Genomic DNA, 19,537 nt, shown 5'->3' with positions numbered 1-19,537 from the left:
CAGGAAATGGGATGTTTGCCAGCAGTTCTGCACTGTGCCTCCCTAATGTTTCTCTGCTCTGTTTTTTATCCTACAGATGATCACAGCAGGGTGAAGCTAAGGCCTTTACCGGGGAAAGATTCGAAGCACAGTGACTACATTAATGCTAATTATGTTGATGTAAGTTGTTTTAATGGTTTTTATCTGCTCTACCTTTGAATCCTTCTGCAAGGAGGAAGTACTGTCACTTGTGATGTAATTGTATTTTCCAACTTCACCTGATAATTTTGCTACAAATTCCTCACTATTCTGAATGAGAAAAGCACCTTTCTTGTTAGCTCTAAAATATTAATTTTTCTGCCATGATACTGCTTTCATCTCACTTGGCATTATGGTTTTCTTTGAAGGGTTACAACAAAGCAAAAGCCTACATTGCTACCCAGGGACCTTTAAAGTCTACCTTTGAAGATTTCTGGAGGATGATTTGGGAACAAAATACAGGAATCATTGTCATGATCACGAACCTTGTTGAAAAAGGAAGAGTAAGAGATTTTCTCATTTGTTAGCAGTTGCTCCTTAACACTTCCCCAAATCACCTGGGCAGAATTTGTTTTAAATGGCTTAGGGTGATATGTACTCATGCATAATACATAACTAACGGAACAGAGGGATACATACTGAGCCATGATTTTTTTCTAAAAGTTCTAAACACAAATACAAAGCAGCAGCTCAGGCCCTTACCCAACTCACCCAGCTGTGTCTGTGTTCAGAGGAAATGCGATCAGTACTGGCCAACGGAGAACAGCGAGGAGTACGGCAACATCATCGTCACGCTGAAGAGCACAAATGTCCATGCCTGCTACACTGTTCGCCGCTTCACCATCAGGAACACCAAGATTAAAAAGGTGAGCCAAGCCTTCGCTGCTGTCATCCAAGTGTCTTCTGGCTTGTATAAGACACAAGGCACACCAGAGTAAAACTCAGCATTTGCATAGGCAACCTGGAGGGGCAGGTGAGTGGGAAATAAGTAAGTAAAGCCAAGATTAGAAGGAACTTCTTGTTCTTTTTCTCAAAGTGCACTGCTGCTTTGGTGTCCTTGTTTTGCTGTTATTACCTGTTCCCACGTGTATTTTTCCTTGAACTCTGTCTCCACCTAGCAGGAGGCAGAGCTGCAGCTTTCTTTTGTCAGAGTCCAGCACTTTCTCAGCTGAGCAAGCGAGAAGGACTGATATTTTTATGCTTCTTTTTTGTCCTCTCACTCTTGTCTCTGCACACCCTTCTCACACAGGGTCAGAAAGGGAACCCCAAAGGGCGGCAGAATGAGAGGACGGTCATTCAGTACCACTACACCCAGTGGCCTGACATGGGGGTGCCGGAGTACGCTCTGCCCGTGCTCACCTTCGTCAGGAGATCCTCGGCAGCCAGAACCCCAGACATGGGACCAGTGGTGGTGCACTGCAGGTATGATGGCTGTGACAAACCACCCATGGCAAGCACAGCTAGAGCACAGTATGTGCTCTTCCATGCCAGCTAAGACAAACACTGTAGGTTACTAAAACAGGAGGAGTGTGTCAGCCCCATGGAGTGCAGGTAGACTTGAGCTCTACTTTGCCTGTGTCTTAAAACAGCTCCAATGCAAAAGCTTCCCAGTTGACACAGGGTTTTGCTATTGCCATGATACTGAGCTGCTGAACATTGCACTGATGTGGTTGGAAAGCTCCTTGGTCAAAGCTTGCTTGTAGCCTGCCAGTTCAGTGCATGGACAGGGCAGGATCGCCTCTGCTGGGAACCAACAGTATGGATACATGGACACCTGGGAATGCAATTGCCACTGAACCACACTCACAGCAGTTGCAGTCACAGCAATAGATCAGTCAATAAACTAGTTCAGGGATGTGGTCTTCATCACAGCACCATATCAAAGAGGAGAGGATGATAAGGGTTACAGCTCCTTCCTCGGCAGAAATTGAGAATCTCTGAAGAGCTCCCATCTCTGAAAGAGGGCCCAGGACTGCCCTCATTCACTGTAAGGAGTTCTGCCTCCACAAGATTAGCCCCCTTTTATACCTTTCCATAGTGCTGGTACCACTTGCATTTCCAGCTCCACTGTGCAGCTTAAGCTTTACCTCAAGGCTGAAGCCAGCCAGGGATATCTCACAGCCTGGAGTGACCTTGGCAATCCAGGATAACAGCAGCAGTGGAAACAGGAGCCAAGTGCGAACAGCCAGAGTGTGAACTCCAGGACTACAGCAGCCTCATCCTCATGCTACTGGCACAGGTGTGATGGTTTGTATTGTGTTCAGCCTCATCTTGAAGCACAGAAATACCCACAGAAGGGAGGAAATAGATACCTGGTAATATTTCCAGAAAACCAAAATATTTTGCTGGGAAACTTTAATGGTTGACGCTAGGAGGAAAATGAAAGCCCATGAACAGGAATATTTGAATATTTGCTTAGTTCTGTTCTGCTTTTACTTCTGCATTTGCTTTCATCTGGCATTGTATTTCATGGGTTTCTCTTATGCTCTCTGTAGTGCTGGTGTTGGCAGAACTGGTACCTACATTGTGATAGACAGTATGCTGCAGCAGATAAAAGACAAAAGCACAGTTAATGTCCTGGGTTTCCTGAAACATATCAGGACACAGCGCAACTACCTCGTCCAGACAGAGGTAAAAATTGCAGTGGGGTTGAATTTAAAGCCTTATTCATTTTTGCTTTGTAATCAAAAAGAGAAAAGATTTTTCCAATTACATCTCTGTAAAAATTGAATATATTACTGATATTTTTCTGCACTGGCATATCTCTCTTTTTCTAGACCAGAAACTTCATATTTTGTTTTTGACTCGTTCAGAGTTGTATGTGCTACATTTATAAATATTTATTCTGAATTTGGCAGTATTTGCATGGGTGGCTTGCTTTGCACACCTTTTCCTTTAGTGGGCATTACTCCTCAGACAAAGCCAGCTGTTTAGGTTATTCCAGATGTCTACCTGACATGCTGATGTTTTTCTAGGAGCAGTACATTTTTATTCATGATGCCTTGTTGGAAGCCATCCTTGGGAAGGAGACTGAAGTGTCTGCAAACCAGCTGCATAGTTATGTTAACAGCATCCTCATACCTGGCATAGGAGGGAAGACACGGCTAGAAAAACAGTTCAAGGTAAGTCTTAATTGATGCCGTCCAGATGGACCTAATTTTCCTACCCTCTTTTATATGGCCTGTCTTCACTGTCAGTTGTCATGACTAAGGAACCAAACCAGAAAACTTGATCAGCACAGCACAACATCTTGAGAAGTTCAGTCCTCTACAGTCTTAGCTTCACTGCTAGAAATCAGTGCTCATGTTCTTCAGTCAGAGGTGAGAAGAGGGACATGGACACTGTGCTGCTGGTCTTCCTGTTCCCAAGGGGGCTTGGATGTTTCCAATTCTGTGGTTAGCTTGGCTGGAAGTCTTCCTCCAAACTGTGGCTTTCATGCATATAGGTATGGCGAGAGACAAGAGATGAGGTTCTTTGCACCACCTACTATTTCATCACTGTGGATAAAGAATTACAGATGTTTTAAGACCAGGAAACACAATCTGCCTTTCTCATTGCTAATCATGATGCTTGCTGCGTTTCCTGCTACGTCCTACCTGCTTTCTTCCTGGCCAAAGTAATTTTTTTTCCAGATCTCTTATTTGAAACCTAAGACTTTCTGATTGCACTTTATTTTAATACATTGTAAAATACTTTGTGAGAGTTTGTATCATAAGGAGATCATACGTGACATCTGCTTTCACAGCTAAACTCACTCAGTTAATAACTACCCAATAACGACCCAAGGAACTGAAGCTGTTAAATTACACCAGGTGCCAAGCTATTCAAAAAGTGAACAGCCTCTTCGCTGAATCACTTGTAGGAATCTCAGTACTTCTCCATCACTCAAGACATTCCAGATGCTTAATTACTAAATTAAAGAAACAACTGCAAGCGCATGCACGCCCACACAAAATGCAGTAGCAGACAAAGGTTTGTTATTTTTAAAAGTGTCGCACTTTTACAAACAATTCTGAATTATATGTATAAATTATATGTTTTCTGATGACTCGTGACAAAGTTTGAAAACCCTAAGTGCCATTTTCAGAAATTACTTTCTCTGACAACATTGCACAGTTATTTAGAAACCCCAAAACTTCTAATGGGGCTTATGCCAGTGCATAGATGAGTTGAGTGCTGTCTTGTTTAGAGTGCATTTCAAACTGGGATATGACCAGCAGTAATTATTAGATCTTTCTCTTGTTTCTGCTGCTGCCACAGAGCTGGCAGAAAATAACTCGTGCTCATGCCCCAGTACAGCAATTTACATTCAACCTTCTTAGAGTAAAATGATGCTGAGTAATGAGGTGTGAGTGCAGATGTGAAAGCCGCCTGTACTCTCTTTGCTCTGGCATAGTTTCCCCATGCACTAGGGGAGTATTCAAATACAAATCTTCCTTTCTTTGTGCCTCTAGGCAGCCCAGAATGAACATGGTAGACCAGAGAATGTAGCCCATGGCCTCAGATCTCAGATGCCAGTATGGTAGATTCCCCAAAGGCCTATCAGAAAAAGACATTCTGCAGGAATTTTCTGGCTTTTATATTGGAAAAAAAAAACAATATTAAAGTTTTGTTGTTCTATTTTGCTTGCTTTTATTCTTCAAGACCTGCTTCTGACTAAACATATCTGAAAGTTTGTGAAATATACTCTCAAAGATAATAAAACGGAGTGTTCCGTGAAAATACATTTTGATGGAACTTCATATTCAGGATGTTTCAAAGCTGAGAGCTGCAGAGATCTTTTTATCTATTAAACATGTTGTATGGAAAGGATGATTTCCATTGGAAACTTGAGTACTTTAAACAGCTCATTCTCCTAATAACGCGCATCTTCGCAGGAGTTGGCAAAGAAACCTCCTCTCTTCACTTAGAGTGCTCTGAGGACTGACTTACTGCTTTATTCTCTTTCAGCTGGTTACACAGTGTAATGCAAAATATGTGGAATGCTTCAGTGCTCAGAAAGACTGCAACAAAGAGAAGAACAGGAACTCATCAGTCGTGCCGTGTAAGATCACATCTTCGGTTTGATTACTGCCTAGCATAACTTTTTTGTACCAAATTCTCCCAGTGTTATGCATGAAAAGGCATAGCCACTAGGAAGGGGAAATGTAACCTTTTGTTCAGCCCAAGCTGTCTTGCCTTTCAGTATTACCCTGATGAAACTGAACAAACGGAAATAGTTGCAGTGTCAGCCAGATACACTGTCCAAGTGAAATGTTAATTTGAAGTGCTTAAGAATTTGAATAATTAGGTAGGGGATAAATCTATGGAATACTGAGAGATTACTTTGATACCAGCTCCTAGCTCTGGTGAGATCTCCCAGAGTGATTGCACCAGTTGTTTGTAATTCAGCTACTGCACTCCATTTCTCTGTGTGAGATTTGAGAGTATTTAGTGCCTGAGGACACAGTTTCACAGTCATTAAAAAGGAATCTTTGCATGGCTGTCAAGCAGTATGAACTTGCACCAGACCAAGCATGGGCACAACATCACATAACCCAAAGTACAGGACACAGAGGATAGATGATAGCCAATAGTGGCACAGATACAGTCCATCATGAAGTTTGTTAATAAAAAGGGAAGTCATCAGAATGCATCTTAAAAACAGATGGGAACAGGCTAGAAATACTCTGTATGATATGGCCCTTTGTGGGGCCAAATCATGCAGCTGCAATGATTTCAGTTTGGCTTTTGGGGCCTGTCAGAGGTTTTGAGGATGATGTTGAACCCAGCCCTAAAACACAGAGAAGCATGGATCTGCTGAAGAGCACACACCTCTGGGAGGTTCCCCATTAGGGAAGAGGTTTGTCTCTGGAGGTTCTCTCACCCTGTGAGAGATGGCAGTGCTACAGAGTGGTAGGGAAAACAAAATAAATCAGCTGAGTTTGTGTGCTGCTGGAGACAAATTGAACACTACAGACAAGAATTACCCAAAATCCCCTGTTATCACTGCATATACTGTTATTTGGTAATTTAGCCTGCTGTGAAAATCTTTGCTATAGTAAAATTTGATTCCTGAAATTACTTTGTCCTTGTGGGAATATTGTGCAACATTCTCTTTTATATCCTGTGTTAGCAGGCAGTGCTTTAACGCAGTTAGAAAGTGCTGGCCTGCTCCTGTGGGAGATGGGAGCTACACGCTGTTTGCTTTGTTAACAGCTGAGAAATTCTTACTTTCTGCATTGTGCCATGACCACACTTTGATCTTTTTTTTTTTTCTCTGTGTTTTTTTTTTTAATGTTGTAGCTGAGCGTGCTAGAGTGGGCTTGGCACCACTGCCTGGAATGAAGGGAACAGATTACATTAATGCCTCTTATATCATGGTGAGGAAGCCAACACCTAATTACAAAGTAAAATCAATTCTAAGGTGCTAAATACCAGATGCCTATAATTGTCTTAATTCTGTGTGTAATGGCTGTGTATTAACAGATGAGATTTTAACACCTTCCCCATAATGTAAAGCTATTAACCATGTTTTATTAAAGATTCTTGCCTAAAAAAATTAATTACAAGATGCATTTAGATGGAATGTGTATTTCTGTGAGATACAGTCAAATAAATACTGGGATTTAAAGTCAATTGAAGCAGTAGGGACTCTGTAGAATTGAAATGGAGTTAAAAAAATATAGTCTGTGTGAAAATATTGTGGAGTAAAATGAAATAGGGTCATTATGTGTCCCCAGAAATTAAATTAATGCTTTAAAAGTATGGAAGGCAGTAAGTAACTGTGTGTTTGTTTTGCTGCAAAAGGGCTACTACAGGAGTAACGAGTTCATCATAACCCAACATCCACTGCCACATACAACTAAAGATTTCTGGCGAATGATCTGGGATCACAATGCACAGATCATTGTCATGCTGCCGGACAACCAGAGCCTGGTGAGTTGCCCGTGTCCCTCCTTGGATGGTGCCACTGTCACAGCCCAGCTGGGCACAGCACAGAGTCACTCAGTTGCCTGCTGGGGCTGTTTTCTGGCTGAAAGCAAAGCCAATATTTGAGCCACCTACTCAAGCTTTGCCATGAGCTGGTTACAAAAAGATAAGTTCCCATGATGGAGGGGGGCTGTTCTTTTGCTGTCGCCTTCTGCACTTACCCCTGGACATCCAGGGCTGGAGGGACCACAGTGCTCACACACAGCACAACACGCTGGTGCTGACAACATCTGCAAGGCTCCTGAGGGTGGCCTGGCAGGATGCAAGCACTGAGGGTATGGAGAGGCTGGGGTCATGGGTAACCATAACCCCAGAGAGAGGAGCAGAAATGCAAGGCAGGGACAGGAGGATAATTGCTTGTTTGCCTGTGAGCTTAAGCCTCAGGCCATGCAAGACTATGACTGTGCAAGGCGGCTATACATGTCATTTTTAATGAAAGTAAAATGCAAACAAGTATGTTAATTTAAGTGGAAATAATGAGTCGGACAGAGAAGAGAATAAAGGAGACACAGGTGAAGTGCTAATCACTACTTCCAGATTTACTAGCACGTTTCAGGAGCGTGTGTTGAAAAGGATTAAGAACTAAACAGTTCATTTTTTCATGCACACATCACTGAGGTGAGCAGACAATTGTAGCTGAAAGTGGAAGAGAAACCACCTTCATTACAGCAAGAAAATAGCAGTCATGAGGGGCTACTAAAGAGGCAGCAGTCAATATGCTGCTTGTGTGCAGGGATGAAAGGGAGTGCAGCACTGCAAGGAGTGCTCAGAGACATTCAATCGAATCAGTAAGTGCTAATGAAATGAAAGTGTGTTAGGTGGAAATGAAGAGGCTGATCTTGTCTTCACATGTGCATGAAATAGCTCTGCAGAACAACAGTGACTAAAGGGTAAAGGAAGAATGGTGGGCTCAGCCACAATGCTTTCACCTTCACCATTCCCAGGGTGGAGGGTGGCCAGGAAGGCAGTGGCATCCCGGCCTCGGCTCAGTGGTCAGTGTGGGATGTGTTGGCTGGCAAGGAGGGGTGGCACAGGATCCAGGTAGCATCAAGGTGCTGGATGTGCAGTGCCAAAGGACAAGACAATAATGCAAGGTACCTGCTGCATGAGGACCTGTCAGGTGGCAGGACAGGTCCCTTCCCTGGCACTCAATGATATTACTCTAATTACCAGTGCCTCTGCTTATTTAGGGCAGAATTGTAAGGGCTTAGGACCATAAGTCACATTTTAGGAATGAACATTGACAGCCCAGATCTCAACAGTATCTTGCATGTCTTGTGCATCAGAGCTACAGACCCACAGAAATACGCCTGGTTTTAGAGGGATGTGCATGGCCACAGCAGGATGACATCAGTTCATAGCCCATGTTTGCTCATGAGTGAAAGATGGGGTATCCAGAGACACGGGTTTGCTCCGTGCATGTGGCCAGGGCAACTTCTGTGCTCGTGCTGCAAGGACATAGACCTGTGAAGCCAGGAGAAGAAACTAACTTTGCTTGTATGTGGTGACAGACCATAATTTCCTTTCTCTGCAGCAAATTAGGAATTCACTGTTATTTTTTAAAGAACAGCTTTGACAGGATGTTACCTACATCCTGTCAGTCAGACTACTTCAACACTGAGCTTCTTCCATCCTTCCCAGTCTCACTCAGGTTTTTCAGTAGAGGTGTTTTTCTGGAGAACTTGCATTAAGTTTAGCCAGTGTTTTTTTCAAAGCGAAGAATATTTGGGTTTTTCTCTTCCTCTTCACACCTCCAGTCACTCCTAAAAATTCAAGCCCTACATAAGTATACATCAATCTTCTACCTAGGCCTGATCCACAGACCCTCAGTTTTGGATTAGACCACAATAAACACAAATTAAAAGTAACAAGACAATAATTTTTAAGGGTCAATGAGTTTTTTCTAAACAAATATCTGACTTTCAAACAAGACTGTGTAGGCAGGAGGTCGTAAAGCCTGGGATACAATACAGAGGTTAAGTATGAGTGAGCTAAGATAACAATTTCCCTATGAAACCAATTAAAAAGCAGGTGTTACCAGTTTGAACACACAAAGGGAGGATCTGGCAGGTTTACTGCCTACTGTAATTGTAAATTTGTTTTAGACAGAAGTGGTTTTTAAAGGTCAGCTCGTGATCATCTCTATTTATCAAACCAATTTTTTGATCCACTGGATTTTTCAAGGTATCTGAAAGGCTGCAGCAGTGTGTTTTTTCATTTCTCTAGGCAGAAGATGAGTTTGTGTACTGGCCAAGTCGTGAGGAATCCATGAACTGTGAGGCCTTTACTGTGACCCTTATCAGCAAAGACAGACTGTGCCTCTCTAACGAAGAGCAAATTATCATCCATGACTTTATCCTTGAAGCTACCCAGGTAAAGTAAACCTTCAAATGTGGTTCTTTGCTTTTCACCAAAATTATATTGATGCCATTTAAATACAGAAGAAGAAGAGTTCAGAAAATTTTTGGAAAGGATTTTCTTGTAAATACATGTGTATGCATGTTGCTCTCAGGGGAAAGGGATTCTCATTGGCTCCTTCTTCCTCTCACATCTTCTACTTTCAGGTAGATTCCTCTAGCTAGTTAGACTGGTATTAACTGTCTCTCTTGCTTGAAAGTGAAGACGTGATTTTACCAAGGTGCATTGTCTTATTTCTGCTTACAAAATTCAGTATTTATAGTTAATTTGTTTGGGGGGGTCTTAACTAATCATAAAAATGTAAGCACGATTCTTTTGAACTATGAACCTGCTTCTAGTTTGCTGTCTGGATTGCAGCTGGACTTTGCTGCAAGACATTAGTTTGCAAGCCCATTTAGATTTGACTTGGTTGCTCTTGTTTGACTTTTGAGCCGTAAGGTCTCTGAGACCTGATATGAGCTCTGAATTCAAATACAAAATCTTTTCTTGATTAAACACTTTGTTAAACTTTGTATTCTTTTAGGGTGTTCACTGTTACAGAGATGCTGGAGCTGTGTTTCCTCTTTCTGTGTAAACTGTTTGGAAGAAGAAAGTTTTCACTGTAGTTTGCAGTGAGGCTCTTCCCTCTCTGTCCCTGGAGTGGATGCCTGTGAAGTGGAGGAAGCTAATGCCAGGCTGCTTTGTCATTGCAGGATGACTACGTTCTGGAAGTCCGCCACTTTCAGTGTCCCAAATGGCCAAACCCTGACGCTCCCATAAGCAGTACCTTTGAACTTATCAATGTAATCAAGGAAGAGGCCTTAACAAGGGATGGCCCCACCATAGTTCATGATGAGTATGTCATCACTTTCCTCCCATTTATGTGCAGATTGTACACTCAGCTAAAAGACACTTGATAGGACTGATGTCCATTCGTGCATGGAGTAGGTCAGGTTTAGTAGTCCACAGAACAGATTTAGAGTATATAAACTTCCAAGGATGAATTTTCAGTTGGCACCTGAGGCCAAATACATTTTGCTTAGTGTAGTTTTTATGTTGGTTATAATCTTAGGTGGACTCAGGAGGTGAGGCTGTTTGCTGTGGAAGCATTTTGGGTTCTTCTGCTCCTGGAAGTATCCCGAGCAAATCCTACAACCTGTTTCAGAACCCAGCAGAGCTTTGGTTTAGATAAGGCTTTAAGCAGCCTAATATGGGCTGATGGAAACAAGTTTCAAAACAGCCCAAGCTCCTGTCTAACAGCTCAGGTTTAATGTGCCATGCAAGACAGAACAAGCTCGGCTCAGCTGTGTCTCATGACGAGCAGCAGAAGTATCGTAACAAAGGGCCCAGGTCTTCTAAAAGCAGATTTATTCTTCCTCCTTCTGCTTCCCCAAAAACACTCCAAGGGGCCCATATTGTGCCAAATGGGAGGGAGGGGGCCCACCAACACTTGTGTCTTTTGTGGCACAGTGGTGAGCATTGTCCCACCAGCTGTGCTAAATACTGTATGGCATGTTATTACTTGCACACATTATGGAGCTGCAAAATACCATTATAGTGAAGCTGGAGCCTAGGTCTGACCTGATTTCCTTGAAGGAACTGTTTCCTGGTGGACAGAGCACGTCCTGCAGTCATTCAGTGCTTAAAATCCCAAGGAGGCCCAACTTCTGACAGTGCTCATGTTGTCCTAAGAGCAAGCACCAAGCCAGCACAAATGCCTGCTCTACCTGCAGCCCTCCTGCACTGCAGCCCATTAGATGTTGTCACTGCCACAAAACAGAATCAGTGGGAATGTCTTGGGAATCTTTGCAAAAGCCTCACTACCATGCTCTGGTGTGTCAGTGACCAGAGCAGGCGCTGTGCTGGTGTCCCAGGAGGACACTTGGATCCACTGGTGCTGCCTGAGCTTTCCCTGCACGTCCATGTGTCACTGCTGCAACAGCTTTTTCCTGACTGACTCCTGCAAATGGTGCCTTGGGCTGAAGCAAGTAGTTTTTCTCTCACCACTCCTTTCATCTTCCTTAAGTAGAATTTAAGCTCTGTTGCCTTTCACCAGCACTGATTAATTCCAGGCTGGTTTTAATATTCGTGCTTTGGGTTGTCTGAAGTGAGGTTTTGCTACTCTTGCAGTATTTAAGATTATGTTTTACAAAATTAGAAGCATTATTGATTTGGGCATTTCATTGCTAGATGAAAAAAAAAATCAAAATTGCAATGCTGAGTCATTCTTTCTGTACATTGCTTTTTTGGTTTATTTGTCATATTCCATTATTTTATTTTTATGCCTAATACATAATGTGGATTCTGCTTTCCCTTGGAGTCTAAGCAAATGTAGCTGAAAATGAAAATTTCCCTTTGCTACACGCAACAACTACATCACATAATCCACTAGTAATTGCAACTGCAGATTAATTCCAAATATATGAATTTGCAGATGACTAAATTCATGTGGTATTTAGGAAGTACATGGTGGGATGAACTTGATAACATTTTAAAAAGTTCAGAAATTCCAGTTTGAGACAGTTGTCAAGATTTTTAAATATAACTGCCCATGTGTGGGTAACTAGATAAAGATCTGCTGCATAATTTCCTGCAAGAAAAGTCTTCAGATTGTTGGGAACTGGAAATTACCAGCCCAAGTGAAAATTATTCCATTACACCTTCAGAGGGGTTTAGTTGTGTCCAGTCAGGTACAAGCACTGGGCACATTGTCCACTGTCCCTGTCAATGATCAATCACAGCCATCTGTATGGTGCTGCTGCTTCTTCTGTAAACTTTACATCCAATAGAGCACATCTATTGTGATCCAAGTTCTGTTTCCTATTTCTAGGTAAACTGAGTTTGAGTTTGCAAAAATCATATAAAATTAAGTCAGCATGTGTCTTGATTTCCACAGGAATGCTGTACAAATCCTAGTGGTAATCTTGCAATACAAGATGGTATTGGAGCACTTGCTGATTATTTCAGTTTTCACATAAAGCTCTCCAAATGGCTTAGAGAGCAGGTCAGCACTGATGACCCCGTTTACCAGTGGGAACATTTTGACACTGACTTTCTCAAAGTCACAGAGCAGACCCATAGCACAGCTAGGACAGAATTTCAGTCTCCTGAGTACCAGGAGAGTGGAGGCTCCTCAGAAGCTGTGGTGTAGGATCCTTCATGCTGTGCCTCACACCTGCACCTGCGGCTCAAGCACACCCCCAGGCTTACCACAGTGAGCTTTCTACCTGACCAGTATCTCAAGGAATCTCAAGGACTGAGTCATACTCCTCATGGATAACTGCTGCTTGGGTTTTTATTACATGACATTACAGCTCAACTCTTCAAAATCTGTAATGTTTCCTGGGTGCCTGGCTCAGGGATGTTGCTTTTACCAATGAATCAGACATAGGGAAGACTTTGAGATGTGCCCCATTTACTTGTGAGCACCACACAGCCATCTTAGTTTTCTGCAATTGTCAGACGTGGAGGAAGAGGCAAAGTCTCATTTCTTTCTAATCGCTCATGTTTTGCTTGAGCTCCCACTAATGAATTTAAAATATGCTTCACTGTAATGCAGATGCTCTCAGCCTGTTTGGTGCGGGAGAAGTGATTTCAGTGTTACAGTCTCCAGGCTGGGTATTTTGAACTGGCTCATGTTCTGCTGCTGCTACAGTTCTTTGTGTTGAATAGTGCAGATAACCTGAGATGACTTGTGTACCATCAAATTTCTTCTATAAATTAAAATGAAAAAATATTAGCCACTATAAAACAAGCATTTAGTAGATAAAAAGATGAACTACAGTTATCAAATAAGACTATTAACAACATTTTCATGACCCTGTGTCAGTGCCCAGGTGTGTTTCTGAGTAACTCCTCCTTTTGGTGTGGTTTTCCAGGTATGGAGCTGTGTCAGCGGGAACTCTGTGTGCCCTTACTACTCTGTCTCAGCAGCTGGAGAATGAAAATGCTGTTGATGTTTTCCAGGTGGCAAAGATGATAAATCTTATGCGGCCTGGAGTATTTACAGACATTGTAAGTCTTTAAGTGGAATATAAATAGAAAGTTTGCAAGGGTTTCATCTGAGACCAAAAGCATGAACTGAAACATGCATTGTGTATGTTATCAAGCCCTACAGCATCTGCTACCAAGCAGGATTTGCATTCGAACTTTTTTTTGTGTAGCTGTCATTTTTTATTAACCTCAAAGCCACACTGTAAGTCTCTGATTTGCACTTAAACTTATTTCTCATACTTTGGAGGGGAGCACTATACAGGCAGTCCTAGCAGAGAAGAACCTTTCATCTTGTCACCATCTGCCTGCCAGCCCTGTGAGCTAAGCTGTGCTCTTTAAACCTGGCACGTTGTGGTCTGAAGGGATGCTCGCCGCAGGTGGAGCTGCAGGGAGATGAGGCTCTTCACTGACTGTCCAGCAAGAGCAACCCCCTTGCCTCAGTGTGCGTGGTACAAGGTTCTGCCACCCAGGGAGTGACCTGGGGCTGAGCTGTGGCCTCAGGTTTTGTCCTGCATTCCTGTAGTGTTTAATAGTATATCAGAAATAGTATAATCTACCCAAAACTGGAGTTTGGGTTCACAAGGTTAAACTGGATGAACAGAGTTAATTGTTCTAAGTCTATTTCTTCGCTATGTGTATGCTTCTGACAATGAATACCCATGACCTTACCTGGAAATGCCAAATTTTAGTGCCACTCATTTATGTACACTTAAAGGATTGAAATAAGTTGCTCTTTCTTTTCCAGGAACAGTACCAGTTTCTTTATAAGGCAATGCTAAGCTTGGTCAGCACTAAGGAAAATGGAAACGGTCCCATGACACTGGACAAAAATGGTGCTGTGATGGCCAGTGACGAATCTGATCCCGCAGAAAGCATGGAGTCTCTTGTCTAATTGGAAACCTGAAAAGGCACTTAATTTGTAGAACTTCTGAAGACTGAGTGAACTTCTTTGAGGCCTTTTTTGCCAGACTCTAGGTTATACAATAACCCAATTACTTTTTTACACTGATAAAAGTTTTGATATTTATTTTTTGCCATTTTATGTCTTAATGGTATCCTACTGAGCATTTGCACCTCTGTTTATTTCACACAGTGAAACGCAATTTTATCTAGTTTGCACTATATGATCAGTGTTACTGCCTATAATATCCTAATATAAGACAAGCCCTGATGTGACATTCCATGGCAACAAACATACATTTTTCTGTTTTGTTTAAATGCAGTGAAGTTTTGCTAACTACAGTGACCCTCGAATCTTAAATCTTGGATGCTAGGCCAGATGGATTCTTTCTACAACAGATACTGTACCCCTTCATACCATATTTATTATTTAATGATCACGTCACAGTTTTGGTAGTGGTGTTTTGCATTCCAGTGGAGTGGATGAGCAGTGTTCATCCTTTCTTGACAAAATGTGGCAGGTGATTATTAGCTATAGTGAAGGTGTAACAGCCTTGTGCAGCTGAAACAATTATTTCTGTATTGTTTCAAATTGCTATGTTGTACACTTACAGGCCTGAGACTTGCTTCACATGGAATACATAAATTACGTACAGTATAATTATAAATTAGATGCCATTCATATGTGGGACTCGGCGATAAGTTTTGAATTTACAATTTCAAAGTTTCCCCATGTATTCAGGAAAATGTTGATTTTGGTTTTTAACCAGCCCTGCAATGGGAAGGTATTTTGGTTTTATTTTCATTGGAGCCAATACAGTGAGAAATCTACTACAACCCAAAATCAGACCTGTTTTCAGATATATTGAAGGTAGCAATATTTTACATTACTAAGCTATTCGATATTTTAAACACATCTAATTTCCTTACTATTTCTTGAATATGACTTCACACCTAATGGTATGTTACATGATGACAGGCGTTTCTTAATTTCATAACTGTTAGATGCCATTTTTACAGGTGTGTAATTTTCATACTTTAGTGCTAAAACATAAAGTACTGATCCATATTTACTGGTGAAGCAAACTAATAAAAAAACTACCTATAAAGTTACATTCTCCCTCTTTTTTTTTTTTGCCAGACTAATTATTTAGCATAAATGTACCTTATTGTGTTTTCCCTCCCAATAAAATGGTTTCCCCCAGATTATGTAAATAATTATTGTTTGGAGCATTCAAGTTTATATCCTCACTGGCTCCCTCTTCCTTTGTATTTGGTTGAAATTCAACAAGGTCAATCCCTGTTTATCAAAAGAAGTAACCATATGCTTAATTCTCCTAAAAATTAAAATTATTGTGCTCTTCATAGCTTGGCTGAGTAGGGAGGGGTTATTGAATCTGCCTGGAAAAGGAAATACGTGATTTCAGCCATCCTAACCCTTGGTGTACAGTTAAAGGCACTATCCCTTATATGTGGCATTAGTTTCTTCACTTCTAAACTGCAGAAAACATGCATTGTAATTTTTCAGAACTTGTCAAAATATTACAGCATATTTTTTTCATTTAAATGCAAACCAATTAATTTCTGCCAGTCCAATCTTGCTGAAATACAGACATTTGGCAGGGTTCTGTGTATTTTCACTCACAAGGAAGCTGAATGCAAACTGCTTAAAAGGATATTGAGAGTAGGTATTTTGGTTCAGAACCTCTCAAGGTGCAAACTGATACAGCCTCGCTGAGAGTGGAGGAGCTATGAAAACTGGTATGTACTAATATTTGGCCTTTTAATCTTAAGAGAAAGATTCAAGGTATTCAAGGATTCATCAGCAACCTTTTACACAGTCACCTTCTCAGTTTGTTGAATCCCTCCATACAAGCAATTCCAATAATTGTTAATGCCAAACAATATAATAAGCCCATGGTTTCAGTAAGGAATTCCCATGTCCAGCAACAGCTAGTCCAAATAAAATGTGCAGAATGTTTCAAAGATTGTAGTTTGCTTGCCCTTTGCACTGCATGGAGGTGGGAGTCAGTAGGAGTTAGGACTGGCTTTCCAGTCACTACACCCCAGTAACAGAATGGTTTAAGTAAGTTTTCAAGTACTGCTCCCTGCAAGGGTTGGAAGGTTTTGTTGAGTGGTTTTCTGGCCAGCCTGTATCAGCCTCAGAGGCTGCTGAGCCCCCCTGTGCCCCCAGTCCTGAACCTGGCCCCAGCCAATGCCAGCTGGTAGCACAAAGGGACTCATGAGTTGGATCAGTTCAATCTAAGAGTATTTAAGTTCCTGGGAAGGTGTAGGGAGAAGTTAGGAATTCAAACCCTGACAACTAAGTGACACAAAGATTACTGCAGGCATCAAGAGGGTTGGATTTGTTCAGTACTTTCAGGTCTTTAGTTTTCATTTCACTGGCATGATGGAAGAAAGCTGTGGTTCGTGACACACTGCCTGAACACCCTTGTTTTAATCCTTCACCTTCTCACAAGTTTTAAACATCAATGAATGAAGGCTGTGGGGGTTGAACTTTGGTAGATGCTTTGGAAATCCATGCATTTGCATTGGCATTTTCCAACAGCTGAAATACTTGCTCGGGGTTTAATCCATGGGGAAATAATGTACACTGATGTCCTGTGAGTTGTCCATGGATTACTTCGTAAGGGAGCTCGAGCTGTATGTTAAGTGCTGTGCTGACAGCCAGGTAGCCAATAGATGGTAGTGATGCATGAGGCTTGAAGAGGTGAAGCTAGAAATTGCTTGTGAAGGTCAGGATTAAGCACACAGAAGAGCCAAATCTATCCTCCTGTAAGCAGCTGCAGTTCTGCTCTCATACAGGGGTTTGCACCCTTTCCTTGGGACTGAGTGAGCGGCAGAAGGAGCAATGTCTGCTCAGAGATGGGCACTGATGAGCTCTCCTGATGCTCCCACGAGTGTCTGGCCAAAGTCCTGCTCTGCAAATCACCACCTTGCTTTTGGCACCCCAAGCTCCCCCACTGTACCCAGCTCCTGGCATTCAGTCAGGATGTCTTTCAAGCATCATTCCCAAGCAATGTGCAGGTCTGCAAATTAAGAGAACCTGAGAACATTCCTATATCACTGCAGGGTGTGGTCCTCAGCACCAGCCCTGAGAAATAAGGAACAGAAGGACTGAAGCACACGTGTGTGTCTACATTTAGAAAATACCATTTCTCCATGTCTTGCATGTGTCCTGCACCCGCAGACCGTGTGAAAGACATGAACTGTGTCTTGAGCCCATAGAGCAGCCAAGCTTTCCAAGTGGGAATGCTTGGAAATCTATGCCATCTTAACGGTGGCAGGCTGAGGATACCCCGTCCTCCAAACACTCCTATATGTGAGCTTGGCTTTGGTAGGAAGGTCTGGGGGAGCTGGTGGGACCCCTCTGGTGTGCAGGGTAAGCACCAAGTCTTCTGCAGGATCAATGTCTAAAGAACATTCATTTTAAACAGCATTTGTCTTTAGTATTTCAGTGTCTGTTTCCAAATGCTAATTTAGAAACAGGGAAAAAGAAAAATCCAAACCCCTTAAACTTCTTCTTGTAAGTGACTGTTTCTGTACTGTGGGTCTTTTCTAGATTAGTGGAGTCATTTACCGGATCTGCAAAATTTCCATTTCTTTTCCAGTTTCTGTTTGCTTGAATTGCTTGAACACAGACTGATACATTGGAACCTTAGGAGAAGTATCTTTATGATACAGCACAACTGCCTTCTCATTAATCTTTTTTAAAGCTGATGTATTTTATTTAAAAACTAAAAAACACAGATATCTATTCTACCAAAGATACATGCTACTAATTCTCAGCAAAACAAAATCAACTTACTTTTTAAAAAAAATCTAGTTGTCTTGAAGATTTAGCAGTCTTTCTCAAATTCATGTCTTTTGACATTAGATCTTGTATTCCAAAGTTTATGTTCAAATGGTTCCAGTGAGTTTTTACATGAAGGGAAAATGCCTATTACTCTACCGCATTGCTTTCTTCTTTTTCTTTTTTTTCTTTTTTTTTCCAGATGTAACTTGCTGTTACCCCTTTGCTCTTCTTCTCTTTGTTGCCATTCTAACAATGTGAACTACATTGGCTTTACTTATCAAAGGAGAAGGAATGCAAAAATAAGGAAAGAGAGGAACTGTAATAGAGAGATTTGGCCTCTACCTTGTCTTAGCTGTTAAACTGTTTTTAGTGTTTTTGTTAACTATTTGCAAAGGGAAGCATTTTCTACAGAGGATAATTAATTTCAAGAAAAATGTCTTGAGTTTTAAGAATAAACGTCTCCAAAAGAGGAGATAGTCAATTTTATACAATGTCACAACTCTCCAACATTTGGGGTAGTGACTTTTTTTGTTTTGTTAGAACACTTGAGACTAGCAAGCAGCCATTGTGTCTAAAGACTGAAGCATTCATGTGTACTCCTATTTTCTTTTCCTTCATTTTTAAAATAGCAAAGTCATTAAAACTGTAAATATTTTGTTGCTTGGATAAGCATCTTCTGGGAACTTTGTATCTATGGTATATAATCATAGAATTTTATATTTTCATATAAAGCTAATTTTTTTCTAGTTTCACCTCCTTCCTAGGTCTGTGGTGGCTATGTGAATACAAACCTTCTGTGTTTCAAGGTAGTGAGACACCATCATCACACTCCAAAAAAGATTTCCACAAATGTCATTTCTTTGGGGCAGTGATTGTGAAAGTTGGATTTTTTTTTTTTATTCCATTGTCAGTGTGTGCAATAGGAATTAGACTTAGCCAGTCACTGGATACGTTTGTCTCATTGATCCATTCAGAAAAAAAATAAAAATGTGGTGTTTGGTTTGGGGAAAGGGTGGGAGGGAGTATTTGGAGGGAGACTTTTTGTTCATTTTTGGTTTTTGTTTGGGGTTTTTTTGTAACTTGAAGAATCTTTTTGTTATGTTAAACTATATCAAATCATTCTATTATAGTGTTATTTAATATGTAAATTGTATTGCTATACATAAAATAAAGTATGTTTTTTGATGTATTTACAGACTTCTTCCTTATTTGCATCAGGTACACAAAAGGAACAGATGCAGGAGTCAGTATTTCATTGTCCCAGGCGTGCAGGAAGAATGATGAGATCCTAAGCCTGCTTTAATTGGTTCTCAAATTTCCAAGCAGTACTCAGCTGGGAACTGTCAGGGACAGTGGAGTTCACTGTTCCCTTCTTAATTGTCTCCAACTATTAGAGAGCTGCCAGTTAATAACCCTGTCCCTCTCCACCAGTGCTCCTCC

The 19,537-nt window shown here is 41.4% G+C and overlaps 1 protein-coding gene across 2 annotated transcripts in view; it reads left to right on the top strand.

Annotated features, from left to right (window-relative positions):
• Positions 1 to 19,286, top strand: part of PTPRG (protein tyrosine phosphatase receptor type G) — a 402,551-nt gene extending 383,265 nt beyond the window's left edge. For both annotated transcript variants that reach the window (XM_032121374.1, XM_032121375.1), the window contains exons 17-29: positions 77 to 159; positions 387 to 521; positions 750 to 884; positions 1,268 to 1,440; positions 2,514 to 2,649; positions 2,994 to 3,140; positions 4,969 to 5,062; positions 6,304 to 6,380; positions 6,808 to 6,936; positions 9,217 to 9,363; positions 10,101 to 10,243; positions 13,266 to 13,401; positions 14,126 to 19,286. In XM_032121374.1, coding sequence (XP_031977265.1) covers positions 77 to 159; positions 387 to 521; positions 750 to 884; positions 1,268 to 1,440; positions 2,514 to 2,649; positions 2,994 to 3,140; positions 4,969 to 5,062; positions 6,304 to 6,380; positions 6,808 to 6,936; positions 9,217 to 9,363; positions 10,101 to 10,243; positions 13,266 to 13,401; positions 14,126 to 14,272 — 1,682 coding nt within the window. In that variant the 3' untranslated portion in view covers positions 14,273 to 19,286. The remainder of the gene's footprint in view (positions 1 to 76; positions 160 to 386; positions 522 to 749; positions 885 to 1,267; positions 1,441 to 2,513; positions 2,650 to 2,993; positions 3,141 to 4,968; positions 5,063 to 6,303; positions 6,381 to 6,807; positions 6,937 to 9,216; positions 9,364 to 10,100; positions 10,244 to 13,265; positions 13,402 to 14,125) is intronic.
• The last annotated feature ends 251 nt before the right edge of the window (positions 19,287 to 19,537 follow it).

Source organism: Corvus moneduloides, chromosome 11 (genome assembly GCF_009650955.1).
Source record: "Corvus moneduloides isolate bCorMon1 chromosome 11, bCorMon1.pri, whole genome shotgun sequence".
Classification (NCBI taxonomy): Eukaryota; Metazoa; Chordata; class Aves; order Passeriformes; family Corvidae; genus Corvus; species Corvus moneduloides.
This window is presented reverse-complemented; position numbering and strand designations above follow the sequence as displayed.